Source organism: Rattus norvegicus, chromosome 6 (assembly GCF_021556685.1).
Source record: "Rattus norvegicus strain SHRSP/BbbUtx chromosome 6, alternate assembly SHRSP_T2T, whole genome shotgun sequence".
Lineage (NCBI taxonomy): Eukaryota > Metazoa > Chordata > Mammalia > Rodentia > Muridae > Rattus > Rattus norvegicus.
In genome coordinates, this window is record NC_141539.1 from 125,771,951 (window position 1) to 125,791,544 (window position 19,594).

A 19,594-nucleotide genomic window follows, 5' to 3' on the forward strand; every position below is an offset into this window, starting at 1 on the left:
TGTGTGTGTGTGTGTGTGTGTGTGTGTGTGTGTGTAGAGATAGGGAACTACTGCTAACTACAATTTTATTTGAAGTGGTGGAAAGTTTGGAATAATGATGACAGTTGTACAACAGTGTGAATGTCATTAAATATTTACAAACTGTGTTTTTCAAAGATCATGGCAGCATCCTAATTTTTTAAAGAAAAAAATGTAAATAAGACATGACGCAGTAAACACCCGAAAAAGTGTTCCCTGAACAGCACTACGTAAGGGTTTCAACTGCCTCTGCTCCTCCCAGGAGTACAAGTATCTCACTGAAGAGAGGAAAGCTGTGCTTCATGAGGAAGGCTTTCCATAATGTGGAGACAGAGCCCAGCGACCGCACCAGGGGCTGAGATCTTCGGGGTAGGCCGTCATGCAAAAATAGCATTCATAATTCTACCAGGCTGGTAAGATGCCGGGCCAGAGTTGAGATCTATCGAGCAGCTCTGCCTAAAGCAAGATCCATCTCTCCTAAAGCTTCCTAATAACAACTGACGCTTACAACCTTGGTGATAGTCTGGGGAAGACAAGCTCGTTCTTCCAGGAGAGCTTTTCTCCAAAACCCAAGAAAGGGAGAGGGAACACTGGCTGAGAGGCCCAGAACATATGTTCGCCTCAGCAGCCTCTGCTCTGCCTCCCGCACGCATCGCTGCATCCTGGGGTACCCAGGGCGAGGTAAGGTGCTCAGTGAAGTGAGTTACGGCCTCGCGCTGACGACGACCCTCTAAGCAGGGCTAGAGGTGAGCGGTACTTGCACAGTGCTTCCTGTTGACAGAAGTGTAGACTGTGAGGTACAAAGGTCCCTTCAGTACAATCATTAGCAACACTGCCCACAGCTCTACAGATTTACCATAAACAAATGAATATGAGTTCAATGGAAAGATAAAAATAACCCTTTTGTTGTTAAAGCTGCCATGTTTATGCAGGGAGAGCGCACACCATCTCCGAAAAGACCCTATAATATTCTTTCCGAGTGGAATTGCTAATCGTCAGACTTGAGAAGCAAACCTCCTTAGCAGCTTGGGTTCATTCTGAAAAACAGAGGAAGCAGGGCTCCTGGCCTTACTTTTAATAGAGGGGTTGTCATGCCAACGAGGGCTGCTGTTTAAATTGAAGGGGAAGAAAGAAGTGTTCCTTCCTACACAAACTTTTCAGCAGGGCTCACAATTAGTCCTTAAAAAACCATGAAAACCCATAGCCCTGGAGATGGGAAACACTATGCTCATATCATTTGCCAGAGAAAGGCCAGGCATGAGAAAACCTCAGGCTTCTTTCTGCTGCTCCATTCTTCCTGCCCACGAGTAGGGTAAACAGGGCACTGGAGAACAGAAATGTTGATGTGGGTACATACCAAGACAAGCTGATGCTGAGCTCAGAGAGTGGCCCTCCATCTTGAATAAACACTGGGAAAGAATGGGGCTCAGAGAGAACAATGTCCCTGCCCTGCTATTGAATTTTCACAGACTGGGTCCCTACCATGCTTTCATAACACACCTGCTGCCTGGGGTGCCAATGACAGGAGAGGGGTGTGCTGGCACACAAGCAGGGACACTTCCTTTTCTTTTCCTGTGCCTGTGGGCTGAGGTTGGCCAAAGAGAAGAGCCAGAGGGAAGGAAACCTGCTCTGTGGACAGGAGGCTGGCTGGGGACAGAGAAGGAGGAAAGGCTCAAGGACAAAACCTTTTTCTATCCAATAGCCTTGTGCAATGGTACTCTCTGGGCACAAAAGGCCTCACCCACACGGGAAGCTGCCACAGTGTTTCTGAGGCACGCATGGGTGGATCATAGATCAGTCAGGGCATGTGACTAGATCCCATTAGAGAGGGCCCAACACCAAACCCTACATACCTGTTTCCTTCTATATGCCCTACAGCGTTGCCACAAAGTGTGGGAGTTAGAACTGAACATAGCTCTGCCATCCCTGACAGGCAATCTCAATAATGAGATGGCTACTAACTGACTAACAAGCAGGCAGAGGATGAGGTACCCTGGCCCTCTCTGCCTTCTCCTTTCAGAGCGAATGGGGCAGGATTTCATAAAGCTGCTCAGAATGGCAAGCAACTGAACCTCCGAATTGTTTATTTAAAAATTTTCCATTTACTATTTTTAGACCAAGGTCGACCACAGAAAACTGAAACTTCAGGGCAAAACTGCCAGTAAGGAGGAGGTCTACTGTATTTAATTCCCATCGACTTATGATCCCGTTCAGATGTCAGTGCCGCCTCATTACCTCTAACCAGCACAGCCACAGCCCTCACCAAGAACTGGCCCGTTCCTAGCCAGGAATACACGACTTGCTCTGCTGTCTTCTCTAGTTTCAGTATCTTCATGTTTGTGTGTGAGCTTTACAGGCAGGCAAGAAGTTTCTCTTGCACCTCCTAGGCTTTGTCACTAACTTGGCCTGGGCAGTTCCTGTATGCAGTGAGTATCAGCTGCCATTTAATGAGCTCTGCACACTGGGCTTCATTCCTGAGGTTCACAAGTATCCCAGGGAAAGGCTCCGTGGGTAGCCACACTTGCTTTGCAAGGAGGATCTAGTTTCGAATGCCCAGAACCCACGTACAAAGCCAGACTTGGCTGTGTGTACTTGTAACCTTAACATTGTGCGATGAAGAAAGGACAATTCCAAGATCTTAATGTCCAGCCAGTGTAACTGGAACAGTGACTTTTGTATTCATTAAGAGACCCCTCTTACAGCAATAACCTGGAGCACAATGGAAGAAAACACTTGATGCCCTGTTTTGGTGTCTGCATGGGGGTGCACCTGTATACTCATGTGTGTGCATTGCATACCTAGCTACACAACACACACACACACACACACACACACACACACACACACACACACACACAGAGCCCTCTCTGACTGTTGATGGTGTGCACAGGGCATGCTGAACTGGTGGCCTGGGTTTCAGGATAAAAGACAAGATAGGCATCATGCCAGTGTCAGAAGAGGGTAGGACCTTATCTACCATAGAATATGGATGATGTGATCCCAGTGCATGTACACACAGACAGAAAGAAAGACAGACACACACAGAGACACAGACAAACAGACAGACAGACAGACAGACAGACAGACACAGAGAGACAGAGACAGAGAATCTCGTCACACGCCATTCTCCACACAGATATTCTTTATTTACATGTACTGTTTGACTTTTCTGACAGAAAGGGAAACTGTGAAGTTCCTTGTAGGACGAAAGGAAAAAGAAAAAGGGAGAGGGGACTCAGAGGGTTTCTAAACAGAAGAGTGAGAACGGCCTCCCGTATTAGGAGCGATCCAGCCCACGTAGCGACATTACTCACATTAGAAGGCAGAGCCACCCAGCACCCACCCAGCACCTAGCTCCAAAGCCTCCAGGCTCCATGGCTACTGTTCACGCACAAGGCAGAGGGAAATGCTGAAACGACATATGATGTGTGCAGCCTTTAAAGCAGCTGTGAGCCAGCAGATGCAGACTCGGGGAACTCTGGTCCTCTGCAAGGACAGTGAGCAAGCTGAGCTCTCTCTCTAGACCTGGCTTTCCATTCAGGATGGAGATGCGTAGGAATCAAGGGCGATAGTTGCTGCTGTACTCTGGTGTCCATAAGGGTTCAGTGCAGGGAAAGGCTTGGTGCCGAGGATGGCACCTTGGCAGAGGCTGTAACTGTGAGGGTGTAGGCCTCACGGTATCGGAGCCGTGACGCAGCTTGTATGCACCTTGTGACTTATGAAAAGGGGGGCTTGCAATAAAAGAAGCAATCTGGGCCTCTCCCGTTCTTCCCGTTCCTGATTTGAGATGCAACCTCCTACTTGTCCTCAAAGGTTGTCACTGCTGGTGACACTGGTGGGTAACAAAGCCACACACTGGGTCTCTCCACAGAGGCTACATCATACGGACTGTGAACCTCACAGCTGTGGGGTGTATGACCCTCGCCTTCATGGGTCGCCTGTGCCAGAGATCTCATTATGGTGACAATACAGCCACACAGTGTTAAAGATGTACCAAACAGTACTGAATTATATACTTTACGCTACTGGGTTTGACATGGGAACTTTGCCTCAACTCAAAAAACGTTCTGTTCCCGTTTTAACTAAAAATCTTGAAAAAATAATATGGTAAGTGAGAACAGCAAAACAAACCAAATAGATTCGAGAAAACCTTCAATAAATGAAGGAACATGTGAGCAGGCCACTTTGAGGTGTTGTCTGAGATGGAGGTAGGCTCTTGCTTAGCAGAAGGTGTCCTAGCTCCAACCTCAGAATGGTGGACTGGGTCCCCCTGAAGGCCCATGAGGCCTTCATCATCCTGGTATGGCACCATACTGTGTTCACTAGACGATCTGAGACAGTGCAGCTCTCACATTTGTGGATAAAGTCCCAGCTACCTGGAAAAGGTAGGAAGGCTGAGGTCATGTGTTCAAGGCCTTTCTCACAGGATGCAGGCTACGTTGGGTCTTCCCAGGTTAGCCACATGTCCCCATTGCTGGCTGTTGACCTCTAGTTTGGAGGCTGCACTGTGCAGGGGACATACCTCTGCCATAGCTGTACTCCCAAAGCACACAGTCCTTGGTACTGAACTGCTGACATCACACACACACACACACACACACACACACACACACACACACACACACACACACACACATACACACACACACACTCATGTACAATGAAGAAATAAAATCTATCTCTATTGATTGATTTACATATCTGAGGCAAAACACAGAGATAATACCACGTCCACAAGTCCCCAGGAAAGTAAGGGCCCACAGAGGGGACTGGAAGGCTGAGTGACCACAGACTGGCCCAAGCCTAGGCCAGATCTGGGCCCCAGCAGGGCAGGCCATGGATGTGTGGACACCTGGACACAAGTCCTCCTTTCACTGCATTGTGGGGGATTTGGCTTTTCAGAAGCACAGCCACTGCCCTGTATAGTCACCAAACCAAACTAAAAACAGAATTAAGCCATGCAGGCTCATCTGTTCTCCGGGGTTCCTGCCTAATGTGGTGAGGTGCCCCAGGCTGGAGGGTGAGTCGAGCTCTGATCTGATTTCAGCCAATCTGTTACTGTATTTCACTCCCTGTCCTCATGCCCAGAGGCTGTTGCAATGGGTATAAATTTAGACCAAGAAAGATACATAACACAGAGAAGTTTATTTTAACAAAATAGGTTGTTTCTGTCCCTCTTTCTCTATTTGGCTAAAGGAGAGATAAGTTGGTCTTACTTATTTAGCTTCACCAACATGAAATCTGGTATTCTGGGCAGAAGCTTAGCAATTCTTAAGCCTGGCTCGCATGAACTAACTTCACATGCAACCAAAACAGCACATGTCTGTCCTAAGTGTTTTCCAGCAGAAGGGGTGAGAACATCACAACCCCTTCCCAAGCTCTGGAAGCTATCAGTCCACTTCTGAGCAGGCACGGCACTCTAAGCAAAGACGGTGCCTTTCTGACATGCGATAGTTTCCTCCAGCCAACCTCAAGGTGCTTGTGACCCAGATCGTATGCCGTTGGGAGTTACAGTCACAGTTTAAATGAGACTGTTTCCTGAAGAAAGCAGCGTCAGAGAAGCTTTGGTTGTGAGAGAAGTTATCTGGGAAGAGACTACTTTGGGAACTGCTGTCCTCCTCCCACACACAGCCTGGAGGGTGCAGTCCACTGATACAGAGAGGTTTGCCATCACAGACTAACTGCTTAGCCCAGACACACAGGACAGCAACGATTAATAACTGGTCCAATGACATATGCTACTGGTAGAAGGGGACAAGGGACCAGGTCCCCCCTCAAGTCATCTTGCTTTCCCCCAGGGGCCCCCAACTTGGAAAGCAGCCAGATTTAGCAGCTGTACCTCTGACAGCATCTCATACTGGCCTCTTCTCCCAAGAGCAATGGTCAGTAAATCATAGACCACAGATGCGCTCTGCAGACTGATGAGGCGGTCACTCTTGTGTTCAGGAATCCTGCTCAGCACAGCATCTCGGTTGGCCTAAAGGTGACATAGAAAAGAGAAGCGAATGGTAAGCCAGCCTACACCCCACCATTGTCATGTGGCACAGAGGCCACCTAGGCTCTCCCACCTCACAGGGCAGGGGTAAATAATAGACCTATGGCCTCAAGTCATACATCCAAAATCCCCAGAGCACCACATAGACTACGATTTGACTCAATGCTGGAGGCTGGATGTAAGCTTCTCAGCAGGGCTGCACAGCCATGGGATTCTTCAAGTGAGCCCCTGCCCCACCCAGGTCTTCCTGTAATCTGGCTTCAAGATGCTGAGGGGGGAGAGCAGCCCTGCTTCCTCATCCTCGAATGGTGGCATCGAATCCTACAGAAGTGATCAAACTTTCCTCAATCACTGACACTCAGGTCCCTGCATGAGACCTCCCTATCACTGACACTCAGGTCCCTGCATGAGACCTCCCTGAGTACAGGCCTCAAAGAATAATTCAGTCTTCTAAATGGAAGCACAGAACAGATTTACAAGACAAGAAGCGAGTAGTTTTCACTTTGCCACAGAGGACTGGAGAGCACTGGCCAACTTCATGTAGCTACTGCTCAGTACGGAGCTCCGTCAGAACAACTACGCCTTCCCAGGTCATCCATCCAAAAAGCTCCTCACACCATCTGTTCTCACTGCTCCTAAAACTTAACTTCTCCATAGACTCCTCAAGATACACCACACAGACTAGAGTCTTGATGGCTAATCCCATTTTCTCTTTTTTCCCCTAATAGGCAGCTCTACATCTCTGAAGTTAGATTTCTGCTGGTTCCTCCCACCCCAGCTCTGCCAATGAATGGTCTCTGCTCATGCTTGTCTGAGGAGCAGCAAGACACACACAGCAGCTCATTCAAGAATGGTGCTGAGGGTCTGGGGCCACTTGTCCCCCAGGCTGATGTTTATCTTCCTGCCTGGCATTCAGAAAGGCCCTGCACACACCTTCCTCTTGCTAATGAGGCAAAACGCCTTACTTCTGTGTGTGTCCAAGGCATTTAGTTTCAGCCACCCATCAGAACTTACTCACTTGAAAACTCCTGGCTCTTAAATGTCAAAGCCAAATGCGACTATAGAACAGGCCGCTTCCTACAAAGTGACTCATCTCTTAGGAGACGAGCCTGCTTTGGAAGAGTTCATTCTCCGTTTTCTTTATGCAGCTCCTTTTGAGCCAGCAAAAGACACTCTGAGGGAAGGAGGGCCTGCTGAAATGGTCTCTGCCCATTCATTTGCTATAAATCTTCTCTACTGAGACCAATGCCTGGAAGAAAACAAAACGAACTGCACAGACGCTATGTAGGAGAGGGCTTCAAGTTATTCCTGATGTGTGTGTCTTCTTTCCAGACAGCATGGAAAAGCTATAACCTAGTACCCAGAGTCCTGACTTGGATGAGGCTATGCAGACACTGCTAACAACCTCTGCCTCCAGGAGAAAAGCAGTTTGCTATGCAGTGAGAAGTGGTGCACTTTCAAACGGCTCCTTGTAGGTGGAGATGGTGGAGAGATTGATGCTTCTAAGTTAAAGTCAGAACTGAGAGAGAATACCATTTCCCAGACATCCAAAGAACAAGGCAGCTTCTATTTTGGTTTTGAAATTGAGCACATGAGTTATCTGTCCCCCAAATGAAAAATCAAAGTTCCAAAGGACACCAAGAGGGAAAGCCCCCTAGGGCAGCTTCATGTAGAAGAGGTTTACAGACAGTCAGTGTTGTAGTTGGGAGGCTGTGGCATCACAGGATTTCATTGTCCCTGAAGAGATGGTTCTCGAAACTGAACTCGTCAAAGGGTCTCGACACGAGTATCATTGTGTCAATCAGTTCTGCGAAGGAGCAGCTCAGCTGAAGATACCACTCTACCACATCTGTACCACCCTAGAAGCAAGTGCTGCAGACATGTGGTCCTGCTTTCCAAACCCCAACTGGAGCATCTGATCTGTTATTCAGTAGCCCACCAACCAGATTGGTCACCATGGCCAATCACATCTGCATGGGAGAAATTAACTGCCAGGTTATAAAGTGTCCAGTACAGTGGGGAGGCCAAGAGGAGCCACCCTCACAGACCAGTGGCACAGCAGGTAAGTCCTGCTCACTTGAAAAAAACGGTCACTGAGCCACTGCCAGCATTATCCCCCATGTGTTGTGCCTTCCCTGACACTGCCAAGGCAGAGCAGAGAATATACATGACACCATCCTGACTTACAAGCTGATGGTCAAGGAAAGATGAACCCGGGGCAACCAGCTTCCCAGAGAGGAAGGGAGCCCAATGACGTCAGCAGTGGCCCAGTAGAAAGCAGTGGTAATTCAAGCAGTCGGCCTCTGTAAACACCTTTGGGCCAGTTTGCCGAACGAACAAGAGAACCCCAAGCTTTAACCTGAGGCGAGAGGGTTATGCATGCTGAAGCCCTAGCCTGTGCTGGCCCCTCTTCCCAGCATTCCTCTCCTGGCCATCTCCACAGTCACCTCAGCATATTTCTTGCCTCCAATTTAGCGCCACATTGAGGGTGGGGACTTCTCTGGCTTTCCTGATGATTATTTCTCTCTATGCTCTGCCGGGAAAGCTCTGAGGAGGAAGCCACACAACTTATACATAGGGGCAGTAAACCAACATACTAGATGCACCCTGCGTACTCTGGCCTCAAGTCTTCACCTGTAAAAGGAGGGAATCAGACAGAAAACCCCTGGGACCTCTAGCAACCTGTGCTTCCACTCAAGTGCTAGGCACACACCATTGGCCTGTGGTAGTTCTATTTTACTGCAGTATCCCTAAGGCTCCAAGCCAGGGCTGGGATCCCTTGTGCTATACAGGGTAGAAGCCCAAGAGACAACAAGCATGTGGTTTAGACTGAAGGTCAATATACACCGAGGATGAATTTCAAAGGATCCTGATGGTCTGGCCAGAACACCCCTGACAAAAGCAGACCTAGGTGGCAGAGGGCATCCTCACAGCTGAGATTCTGTAGGCTTAGAATTAGGAACAGGTGGAGAGAGCAGGGTGAGAGTACTAGAAAGTTCCACCCAGCTCCTGCCAGGAAGGTAGGGGTGGATGTGCTCACGTGATCCACCTTGGCAGAGTCTTCATACCTTGCTCACTGAGGTGACGCAGTGTGCTCTCCCCGGATAAACTTCCTCTGAGGACTATTTTCACCATAGTTTCCTTATACTCGAGAGTGCTAATACCCAACGATACTTGGCAGATGGAGGACAAACCAAGAGCCCTTTCTACTGGTGTAGAACTCAAGGTGACCAAGAAACATGTTAGCTGTCTGGGGATTCAGAGACATCTTCCTTTTTAAACCACTCCTGCTTCTCCCTCCACGTAGGCATTCCTTCTGGAAATTTCTCTCTAGACCAAAAGTCATCATAATGAGGGAACAGCCACAACAAGAAAGGGCTTCTTGGGACTGGGGTAAAGCAATGAAGTCACATTCCACTTACCATAGATTCACTAATGAGCAGCAACAGCAGTGCCTCTTCAGTGTTTTCTTGAGGACAAAAAATGCTGCATAAAGAAAACCAACTTTGGTATGCGGCAGTTTTGAAATGACAAGAGACAACACACTACAGGCAGAGTACAGTGCTAAAAGCATCTCGAACTTCACACAAAGCCCATGGGAAACGCTGTGTAAGTTGGGCACTTGAATTAGTCTGTTCATTTCCCTGGCAATCTGTGGAATTAATACGTCTCAGCTACACATTTTAATGGCAAGCAGACGGGTGAGAAAGAAACAATAAAAACTCAAGTTATAAGCCCAATAACATATGTTCTATTACAGAGGCAGAAGGTAAAACCAGTACAAAACAACAAGGTAAATCATAGGGCGTCCTTCACAAGGCACTTGTCTTACCTGCCTCCTGCTAACGACTGCATCTTACTTTGTCACTGGGATGAAACAAGAGGTTGGGAGCAGCTGCAGGGGCTGAATGAGCTTCCTAATACTGAAGGACTTCGTGAGCTATCTTAACTTGAACGGGGACACACGTCTCATTCTGGGAAACATGCACTCGCTGTCTTGTTAATCTATCTCATGGTATTTGCCTGAACTCTAAAATCTTAGATAAAAAGGAAAATCTCTTCAGCTCAGGGTTGCTAAGGATTAGGAAACAATTAAACCCCAAACACAGCCCCTGCCTCACCCCTCTATATCCTAGGTCTTGGCTCTGCAGGCACCGTTAAGAACATGCAGGACTCCCTTCCCTTTCTAAAGCTCTAGACTCTGGAGTAGAATTCTGCATGTTATTACCAACTGCGCTAAATAACTTCTTCCCTGAGAACCGAAAAGGAGTTTATAATAAATAAAAATAAACTTGGCTAAAACCAAAACAAACCACTGCTTATTTTGAAGATGACTAAATAAGGACTTAATTTATACCTTCCTAGGAACAATCATTTAATTGAGATTTCCTCTCCTCAAATTAAAGAAAAAAGGTAAAATCCCACATTTTCCAGATAATTATAAATCCTTGTTCTCTTTCTGCTGCAGCTGAGAACACTGGAAGCAGCAGGGGAAATGCAGTGCCTGGTCCTCCTGAAGAACTCTGCCTGCAGGGATTTCTAGGGCCGAGCAGGGCTTCAGCAAGGCTGGCCTTGGAATGGACAGTGGGATTCTGGGCCTGGAGCCGAAACTTCTTTGGGGAGTCAGCTTATGGTATACTGCGTTTTCAGAAAACAGAACACGCGTGACTATTCCCTGATGCCCTGGCCATGCCTGTATGCAATTGGGACCTTGTAAATAAACGAGCAGCCTGAATCATTTTTCTAATGGCTAGCTAGTCCTGCATTGTTCAGACTAATTGAAAAGAGAGAGCCCAAGCCGTGCTAATTATGACTTAACACCAGCCAATTCAGTCCATGGATAATCTCCAAATTCCCTTTGAGCCATCCAGTCTACTTAAATGCTAGGTTGTGTTATTTTTACCAGAGTTGCTAACACGCATCTAATTCCACTTCCTGCGCCCTCCCTGTGTGACAGATGGATGGGCTCAGCGAAGTCCCAGGGCTGGGGACAAAAGGTGGAAGATGCAGAGAAACAGGCCTGAAAACCACACTGGAATGTTCCTGAGAGCCATTTCTGGTCACTTCTTCTCTTCTTTGCTCATACAAGGTAGGGCTCGGGGTGGGGACTTAAAACTGTCAGGGCCTTCCTCTTGTGACATTTTCTTCTCTGCTTCAGGGGGAGACCCTGTTGTGCCCTAGCCTCAGTTCTGGAGAGTAAGAAGATGGAGGGTTAGATCCACAGGGAGTTGATGAAGGACAGGATAAAGGACAAAGGGAACCACCAGGCCAGCTCTAAGGTCCAGCAGGCACAGGGAGAGGCTGAGAGTGGGAGGTTTGCCGGCTCAGCCCAGCCATGTCACCAGCTCCAGGGATGACCTGCAGCCTGCAGAGTATCTCGTAGTTTTGTAGGACTCAGGGAAGGAGGGCCCTGAAGGGCCCTGACCTTTTTTCCTAAGGCTACCAGGCACTTATTTTTCCCTTCAAAAACAACTATTCCATATATGTGTGTGTGTGTGTGTGTGTGTGTGTGTGTGTGTGTGTGTGTGTGTGTGGTGTGGTGGGTGAGTGTGTGTGCGTGGTGTGGTGGGTGGGTGTGTGTGTGCGTGTGTGTGTGGTGTGTGTGTGTGGTGTGGTGTGTGTGTGGTGTATGTGTGTGTGTGTGTGTGGTGTGTGGTGTGTGTGTGTGGTGTGTGTGTGTGGTGTGTGTGTGTGTGTGTGTGGTGTGAGTGTGTGTGTGTGAGTGGTGTGTGTGGTGTGTGTGGTGTGTGTGTGCGTGGTGTGGTATGTGTGTGTGTGGTGTGTGGTGTGTGTGTGGTGTGTGGTGAGTGTGTGTGTGTGTCAGTGTGTGTGGTGTGTGTGTGAGTGTGTGTGTGAGTGGTGTGTGTGGTGTGTGTGCGCGTGTGTGTGTGTGTGTGTGTGTGTGTGGTGTGTGGTGGGTGAGTGTGTGTGCGTGGTGTGGTGGGTGGGTGTGTGTGTGCGTGTGTGTGTGGTGTGTGTGTGTGGTGTGTGTGTGTGGTGTGGTGTGTGTGTGGTGTATGTGTGTGTGTGTGTGTGTGGTGTGTGGTGTGTGTGGTGTGTGTGTGTGGTGTGTGTGTGTGTGTGTGGTGTGTGTGTGTGGTGTGTGGTGTGAGTGTGTGTGTGTGTGTCAGTGTGTGTTTGTGGTGTGTGTGTGTGTGTGGTATGTGGTGTGAGTGTGTGTGTGTGTGTGAGTGGTGTGTGTGTGTGGTGTGTGTGTGTGTGGTGTGTGTGTGAGAGTGTGTGTGTGTGGTGTGTGTGTGTGTGGTATGTGGTGTGAGTGTGTGTGTGTGAGTGGTGTGTGTGGTGTGTGTGGTGTGTGTGTGCGTGGTGTGGTATGTGTGTGTGTGGTGTGTGGTGTGTGTGTGGTGTGTGGTGAGTGTGTGTGTGTGTCAGTGTGTGTGGTGTGTGTGTGAGTGTGTGTGTGAGTGGTGTGTGTGGTGTGTGTGCGCGTGTGCGTGTGAGTGGTGTGTGTGTGTGCATGTGCGTGTGTGTGTGGTGTGGTGTGTGGTGTGTGTGTGTGTGTGTGGTGTGTGGTGTGTGTGTGTGTGGTGTGTGTGTGTGTGTGGTGTGTGTGTGTGGTGTGTGGTGTGAGTGTGTGTGTGTGTGTCAGTGTGTGTTTGTGGTGTGTGTGTGTGTGTGGTATGTGGTGTGAGTGTGTGTGTGTGTGTGAGTGGTGTGTGTGTGTGGTGTGTGTGTGTGTGGTGTGTGTGAGAGTGTGTGTGTGTGGTGTGTGTGTGTGTGGTATGTGGTGTGAGTGTGTGTGTGTGAGTGGTGTGTGTGGTGTGTGTGGTGTGTGTGTGCGTGGTGTGGTATGTGTGTGTGTGGTGTGTGGTGTGTGTGTGGTGTGTGGTGAGTGTGTGTGTGTGTCAGTGTGTGTGGTGTGTGTGTGAGTGTGTGTGTGAGTGGTGTGTGTGGTGTGTGTGCGCGTGTGCGTGTGTGTGTGTGAGTGGTGTGTGTGTGTGCGTGTGCGTGTGTGTGTGTGTGGTGTGTGGTGTGTGTGCGTGTGCATGTGTGTGTGTGTGTGTGTTAGAACAAGCAAATAAGAACAAGAGAGCACGCCAACCTACCTAACTGCATCTTAGCTTTCTTGTCACCTGGGGTGGAAGTGGCTGTGTAAAGGTAGTCCCTCAGTGGTCCCTGAGGAGTCATTGTGACTCCGTGTGGCTGCAGGAGTGGCACTGAGCTAACAGCACGCAGGAAGCTGGTTCTACTCCATGATCCAGCTGAGGGCCCCAGAGAAGGAAGTGGATTTCAATTAGTACTGGAGAGCAGCCTGACCAGGGGGCAGCTGGTTCAGCCTGAGGACTACATGGGCCTCCCCACAGCTCTCCCCTTTCTGTCAATTCACATGGATCAACAACTCCCTTGTGACAAAGAAAAAAGGTCAGTTCAGGTCTGTTAAGTGTTCCTCAAAGAAGGGATCAGATAAGTCCCATGTGGCTTGTCATCTCACATTCCTAGGGAGGGGACAGAGTTCCTGCATCCCTGGGGATGGGGAAGGCCTCTCTGCACAATGACTTTAAGGGGAATGTGTCAAGACCAAAGAGTTCTGACCCTGTGAGGTTCCTTGTCTTTCCTAAACCTCTGCGCAGCCCACTAGGAGGTCTGGACTGAAAGCATCACCCGACAGAGATTGTCTCCTTCTCCTTTATCTACCAGGGAGGACCCCCCAAGACCTGCACTCAAGGGTGCTCAATCAATTCTCACTAGCCACTGGCAGGCATGATGGCAGATTTTAATCTCCTGTTTTGTTTGTGCTGGTTTTCCAGTCTAATATGCGTGTAAGTATCCGAGCTGTCAAACATGTTTTTTCAAGGATGAAAGGAAAATAAACACCTAGCTGACACACACATGGGTCTATACTGAGCAATGAATGTATACCACAGCTTCTATCAGCCCCAAACGAACAGGGGAACAACTCCAATGGCCAGAAGGGAACAGGCCGGCACACCGACATTTAGAAAACAGAATAGCATACAATCCTGAAAATAAACTACAGCTGCATGGGAAATCTGTGAGTTGTTCATACGGAACATCGACTAGAGTTTCCGTAAATGAACACACGATTGACCACTGTTGAAGATGACCCAATGGCTTGTTTATTTTGAAATGGAGTCTCACTATGCTGCTGTCCAGATTGGTCTCTAACTCTCCCACCTCAGCCTCCTGAATACTGAACTTACACGTGAGTCACCATGCCAGATACACAGCCTGACAAAACCAGACAAAAGGTTAGGGGAATGATTCAGAAGGTAAGGGTGCCAACCCCGAGGACCTGAGCTCGAGCCCAGGTATCCATGTGGCAGAGGCAGAGAACTGACTCCTTCAAGGTGTGCTCTGGCCTCTGCAGGCACCCACTACTTACACACACATAAGCAAAAGTAAAACAAAACAGACCGAGCCCACTAATCACTGGGCAGTCAGTACCTGGGAGGGAGAGAAAGAAGCCTTCAGGGCTCTGATAACAGCTGCTTTTTGAGCAGCATGCTGTCACACACACACACACACACACACACACACACACACACACACACACACACACACAATCACCTCACTGAATGTTACTCTTGCTTTTCATCCACTTAGTATCCCAGCAGTTAAGCTCACCCTAAAACTAAGTCCGCCAAAGTAGGCATCCTCACAAAAAGACCCAGAGTGGCAGAGGCCTACAACGGACCACACTACTCTTGACAGGACGTTCAACCTTTTCTTCTTTTAAATGTCAAGTGACCAGGCAGTGACGGAGCATGGCCTTCCCTTCACATTGGGGTACAGTGGAGGGCAGAGTTTTGGGGACCTTGCATTTCAGGGCAGCCCGTCTTGGCCACCACTATGAATGGTTATTTCGGTTTGCTAGAGCTAGAAGACTCTGAGACACCTAAACTACAGGCTTTTAGGCTGTGAGATGCAACCTCATAGACTCATAAAACTGAATTTGAGGGTTGTAGAAAATCTGGCAACAGTAAAATGTTTCTGAGAGCAGTGACCAAAGTTAATTCAAAATCAAACACAAACAAACACACAGTTCCAGGCTCCAAGAACCTTACCACAGCCTTTGTTCTGAACAGAACACATACACTGTTAAAATACATTATGAATTACAGTATTTATACATACAAAGTTCTATGCTCTTCTAGGAACAATGGTCTAATTACAGAAATAAAGACCTTTAATGTTTAACTGTCATTCCTCATCATGTAAGTACAAACCTGGTCTATGTTGTTACATTAGAGGGTTTGGTTTTAAAACTACTGTTTGAGTTGCTGACTTGAGTAGCAAAAAACCTGTTCAATGAATTTTGGTTTGAGATTAGGACAGAATTTCCAATAATTTCGGAGACAGTCCCAGACGTATTTCAACCATTGTATACTATGTATTTATACAAAGTGGCATTCTCAGAATTGACAATTATGAAGTCAAAATACTGATTATTTCTGAAAATGCTAAAGAGGCTCTAGTCCTACAGAATAAAAAATTCAACTAAGATTTTATTCTTTATGTAAAAATATTAATCCATCCACCTGACTAGTATACCAATTTGCTTTCAACTGTAATAAAAGTGAAATTACATGCACCCCAAACAATTGTTTTAAAATAAATTTCTTGATGATTTCTAGTCAGTAAATGTTTTATTTGTATACGGTTTCACATATCTAAATGCCCAAGGTTGCATTAAAAAAAGTCTTGAGTGAGAAGGAGTTTGCAAATGAAAGAGTTTAACAAGTCCTAACCTCAACTGTAAGTCTGAACAGAGAAAGAGAGTTTGGCGCTATTGGCCAAAATAAAGTTTGAACATTATGTGCAGATTCTCCTTTTAACTCCTACTGAGGCAGCTAGAGGGTAGTGGTCCCTGCCTCACTGCTGCAGTGTTAGACAGTCAACTGGACTACAGTAGTGAGGGAACACCACACAAGTAGAAGCCTAGTGTGTCTGTCTCTACTAAAATACCAACTAAGAAAGAGGGTAGGTGCATACAATTCAGAATGCTGACAGCTGATTAGTTTGGGAATTAATGAAACACAGAGCAGACTCACAACAGATTACATAGAAACAGAAAGTTGGCCTTCAAATAGATACACAAGGAAGGCTTTGTAGGTAGCTTGCTCCCATCCCTCAAAGGCAGAAAAGAGCGAAAGAAAAGATGGGATGTAACAATGAACTCCACAGGAAAAAGAAATGTGGCTGACTAGACGGTATACGGTGAAAAACTGACTATGATGAGACAGCCAAACGTACAGAAGGAAACAACCCACTATGACAGATTCATGAGGAAACACAACAAGGGATTTCAAGAGGCCACACATGAAGAAAGCCAGCACAGAGACTCTGCGGTGAATCCTACGTGATATGTCAAGACAGTTATTACCAAATACTCAAGTTCTTTTTTAAAATAAAAGGAAAAGAAATAATCCCCAACTATTTTTATATGACTAAAATTGTCTAGATGCCCCAAAGGACAAAGGTTTATATGAAAACTACAGAACAGTATCTTTAAGGAGTGCAAGTATAGAGATTTCCAAAAAAGATAGAGAACCCGCAAACAAATTTTAAACCATTGTACACTATGGCCAAATAGAGTTTATCCCAGGAATGCAAGGCTGGTTCAACATCTGAAAATCAATGAGGGAAATGCGCTGTGATAAAGGACAACCCCCACGACTAGCTGAACAGGTGCAGAAAGGGCGCCTGACACAATTCAATACTCCGTGATAGAGACAACAGCCTAGGAGCAGGAGGGATTGTTTTTGAACCATACAGAGCACCTACAAAAGCCTACAGCAATTGCCGGTATCAACCTGAAAGGCACTGGCTACTTTCCTTGTCTTGAGATCAACTGGAAAAGGAAAAGGAAAAGGAAAAGGATATTTTCTCTTATCACTTCTATCCACACTGTAATGGAGGAGTTATGCATCTAAGAAAGAAAAAGAAATCAAAAAGACCCAGCTTTGAAAGGAGTAAGTAAAATTATCTATTTACAGATGACAGAATAGCCTAAGGATCTAAAAAACAATTAGCAAATTCAGCAAGGTTGTAATATATAATATCAAAATACAGAATCAATGCTTCTTCTGTATTCTTGCAGTGAATAGTTATAAAATGTAATTAAGAATGAACAGAAGAGGCCATATTGATGATTAATTGATATATGAGGGCCTACATCAACTTACCACCTTTATGTTAAGAGTGATGTATAAGTACTAAGTCCCTTGCCTACTGGCAGTAGGTAGCTGCTGGGGAAAAGGAGGCTTTCTTTAAGGGTGTGGGCTCTGGTATGTTAACCATGCTCCAGTGGAAGGCCACGCATCCAAGAGCAAATGGGTAGCACAAACTGGACCTCATGCGCTACACAGCATTATGCTACTGCTCTGGGTTCTGCCCCAGCACCGTTTGTTTCTCTGCTGCTGTGATTAAAAACCATGATCAAAAAGCAAGTTAGGGAAAGGTTTACAACTCCTAGGCCACACTCTAACACCATGGTTCAAAGCAAGAACCCATGGAAGGAATCTGGAGAGAGGAATTCCATAGAGGAATGCTGTTTGCTGGCTGTTCTCTAGCACTCTGTCTCCCTCTCCTGCTCCCTCTCCCTCTCCCTTTCTCACAGCCATGCTTACCTTTCTTTCTTACATAGCCATAGCCATCTGCATGGGGATAGCACTGACCACAGTGGGCTGAGCCCTCCTATATAACCTAGCCATCAAGACAAAGTCCCGTAGATACACCCACAGACCAGTCTGATCTCCGTAACTCAGTTAAGGTTCTTTCTTCCCAAATGATGTCTAGAGTGTATCTTTTACAATAAAAACTAAACACAGCACACACCCTCTTCCAAAAGCAAAGGAAGGAAGACTTGTGCATGCACATAACCAAAAAATATGTTTAACAAAACAAGCACAAACCTTCAACCAACTAAGTCATCGTTGAAGTGATTTTAAGCATAAATAAATAACCACCTGTTGCTCTAGACCAGAAGGTTTTACATTGTATTTTTGTGACTAAAAGTATTGTTTGCATTGTCTCACAAGTTATGAGTTCAAGGCAATTCCCATCAAAATCCCAGTGCTTTCAAAAATGTATTTCTAGCAACAAAAGTGCTGGTGGATTAAAGATGCACAGGAAATTAAGGGGCTGGGAGAAGGCGTGGCCGGTAAGAGAGAAGGGGTGGCTGGTAGGAGGACTGGGTTTTACTTGTAGTGAGATGCTTTACCCAGGCTTTGCTGATAAGAGTCAAAACCGTGCATGTATCGGAAGCCAATGGATCTGTACCCTTAGTCAGTGAGCTGGACTTAGTGCTTTACCTGTGAGTTACAGGTAGAAATCAAACAGCTCATGTGTGTCTACATGAAATTAAGCTTGAACATGGTGTGCGACCACCTCCCAGAATACTCCTTACACCGATAGAAGGCTGACATGAGAGTGGTGTCAGAGTGACAGGACGATGACTTAGGAACACCAAAGAGAGCGGTGAAATATGAGTGTGTCTGTTCTGAGGTAAGGTTGTGCTGGGACAGAGCTCCACCCAGGCTGTCACTGGATGAGAAAGATTATGACAGAGATCCCTCGTGCATTGGTAAAATTGTGTACATTCAGAACCTTCTAAAGCAAGAAATGAACCTAGACTTTGTTTTGAGGATGTAAAAATCACTTAAAATTTGAATCTTAAATCTGCTCCTGGATAGCCCCTCCCAAGGGAGTCGGTGCTTCACAGTGAGTTATCACTGCCAGAACAGGAGGTTCATGAATCTAGACGCGGGCTGAGGAGGATGCTTAGTTTGTAATTCAGTCAAAGATGTTTAGCATGGCTAGAAAAATGAAGATCAAAATTATATTAGGTAAGTCTCAGGAAAAGTCAGAAATGGAGTCCCTTGCCTAAATCTGCATAAGAAATACAAACTGGGGGTTGGGGATTTAGCTCAGTGGTAGAGCGCTTGCCTAGCAAGTGCAAGGCCCTGGGTTCGGTCCCCAGCTCCGGAAAAAAAAAAAAAAGAAATACAAACTGTGTAAGATGTCTGTGAGGTAAAGAGACACAGGATCAGAGTAGGAATAGGAGCTGCAGACCCAAGAACACTGGCCTCTCAGAAGATGCGGCATGAGGTCAGATGCACATAGGAGCCAGAAGCCAGGCGGCCTGTCCCACAGTGTGCTCCTGGGGCTTCCAAAGCAGCTGCTGCCAGCTGCTCAACAGGCCGTGTGGAAATGAACGCGCTCCTCCAAGCCCCTCCCTCTCCATCCTCCTGACAGGGAGACTCAGGCCTAAGAGGGCAGTAGCCCTCCAACCCCTTTTCCTCTAAGGAAGCCAGGTTCCAAATTTAAATCTTACAAAAATAAAGAAGTTCTAAAGAGACATCTCATCCCAACTGCTGGCAAATTATTCGTTGTCCTCATACATGTTTTGGCTTAGAACAAGACTTTTTTTTTAAAGACAGTGGAGGAATTACTGATGAAGTGAAGGCCTATTGGCTCAGGCCATCAACAGTGGCTGCTGACTGCTGCATGGCTGGGCCCCTGTGATGAGTGGCGAGAGAATCCCATGAAGACAGCAGACAGCTGAGGAAGGTGGATAGCACTGAGGAGGATGGCTGC

At 47.0% G+C, this 19,594-nt stretch overlaps 1 protein-coding gene across 10 annotated transcripts in view; it reads right to left on the bottom strand.

Annotated features, from left to right (window-relative positions):
* Ttc7b (tetratricopeptide repeat domain 7B) overlaps positions 1 to 19,594 on the bottom strand; it is a 212,798-nt gene that overhangs the window by 94,623 nt on the left and 98,581 nt on the right. For all 10 annotated transcript variants that reach the window (NM_001108719.3, NM_001401373.1, NM_001401371.1 and 7 more), the window contains 2 exon segments: positions 5,858 to 5,995; positions 9,436 to 9,499. In NM_001108719.3, coding sequence (NP_001102189.2) covers positions 5,858 to 5,995; positions 9,436 to 9,499 — 202 coding nt within the window.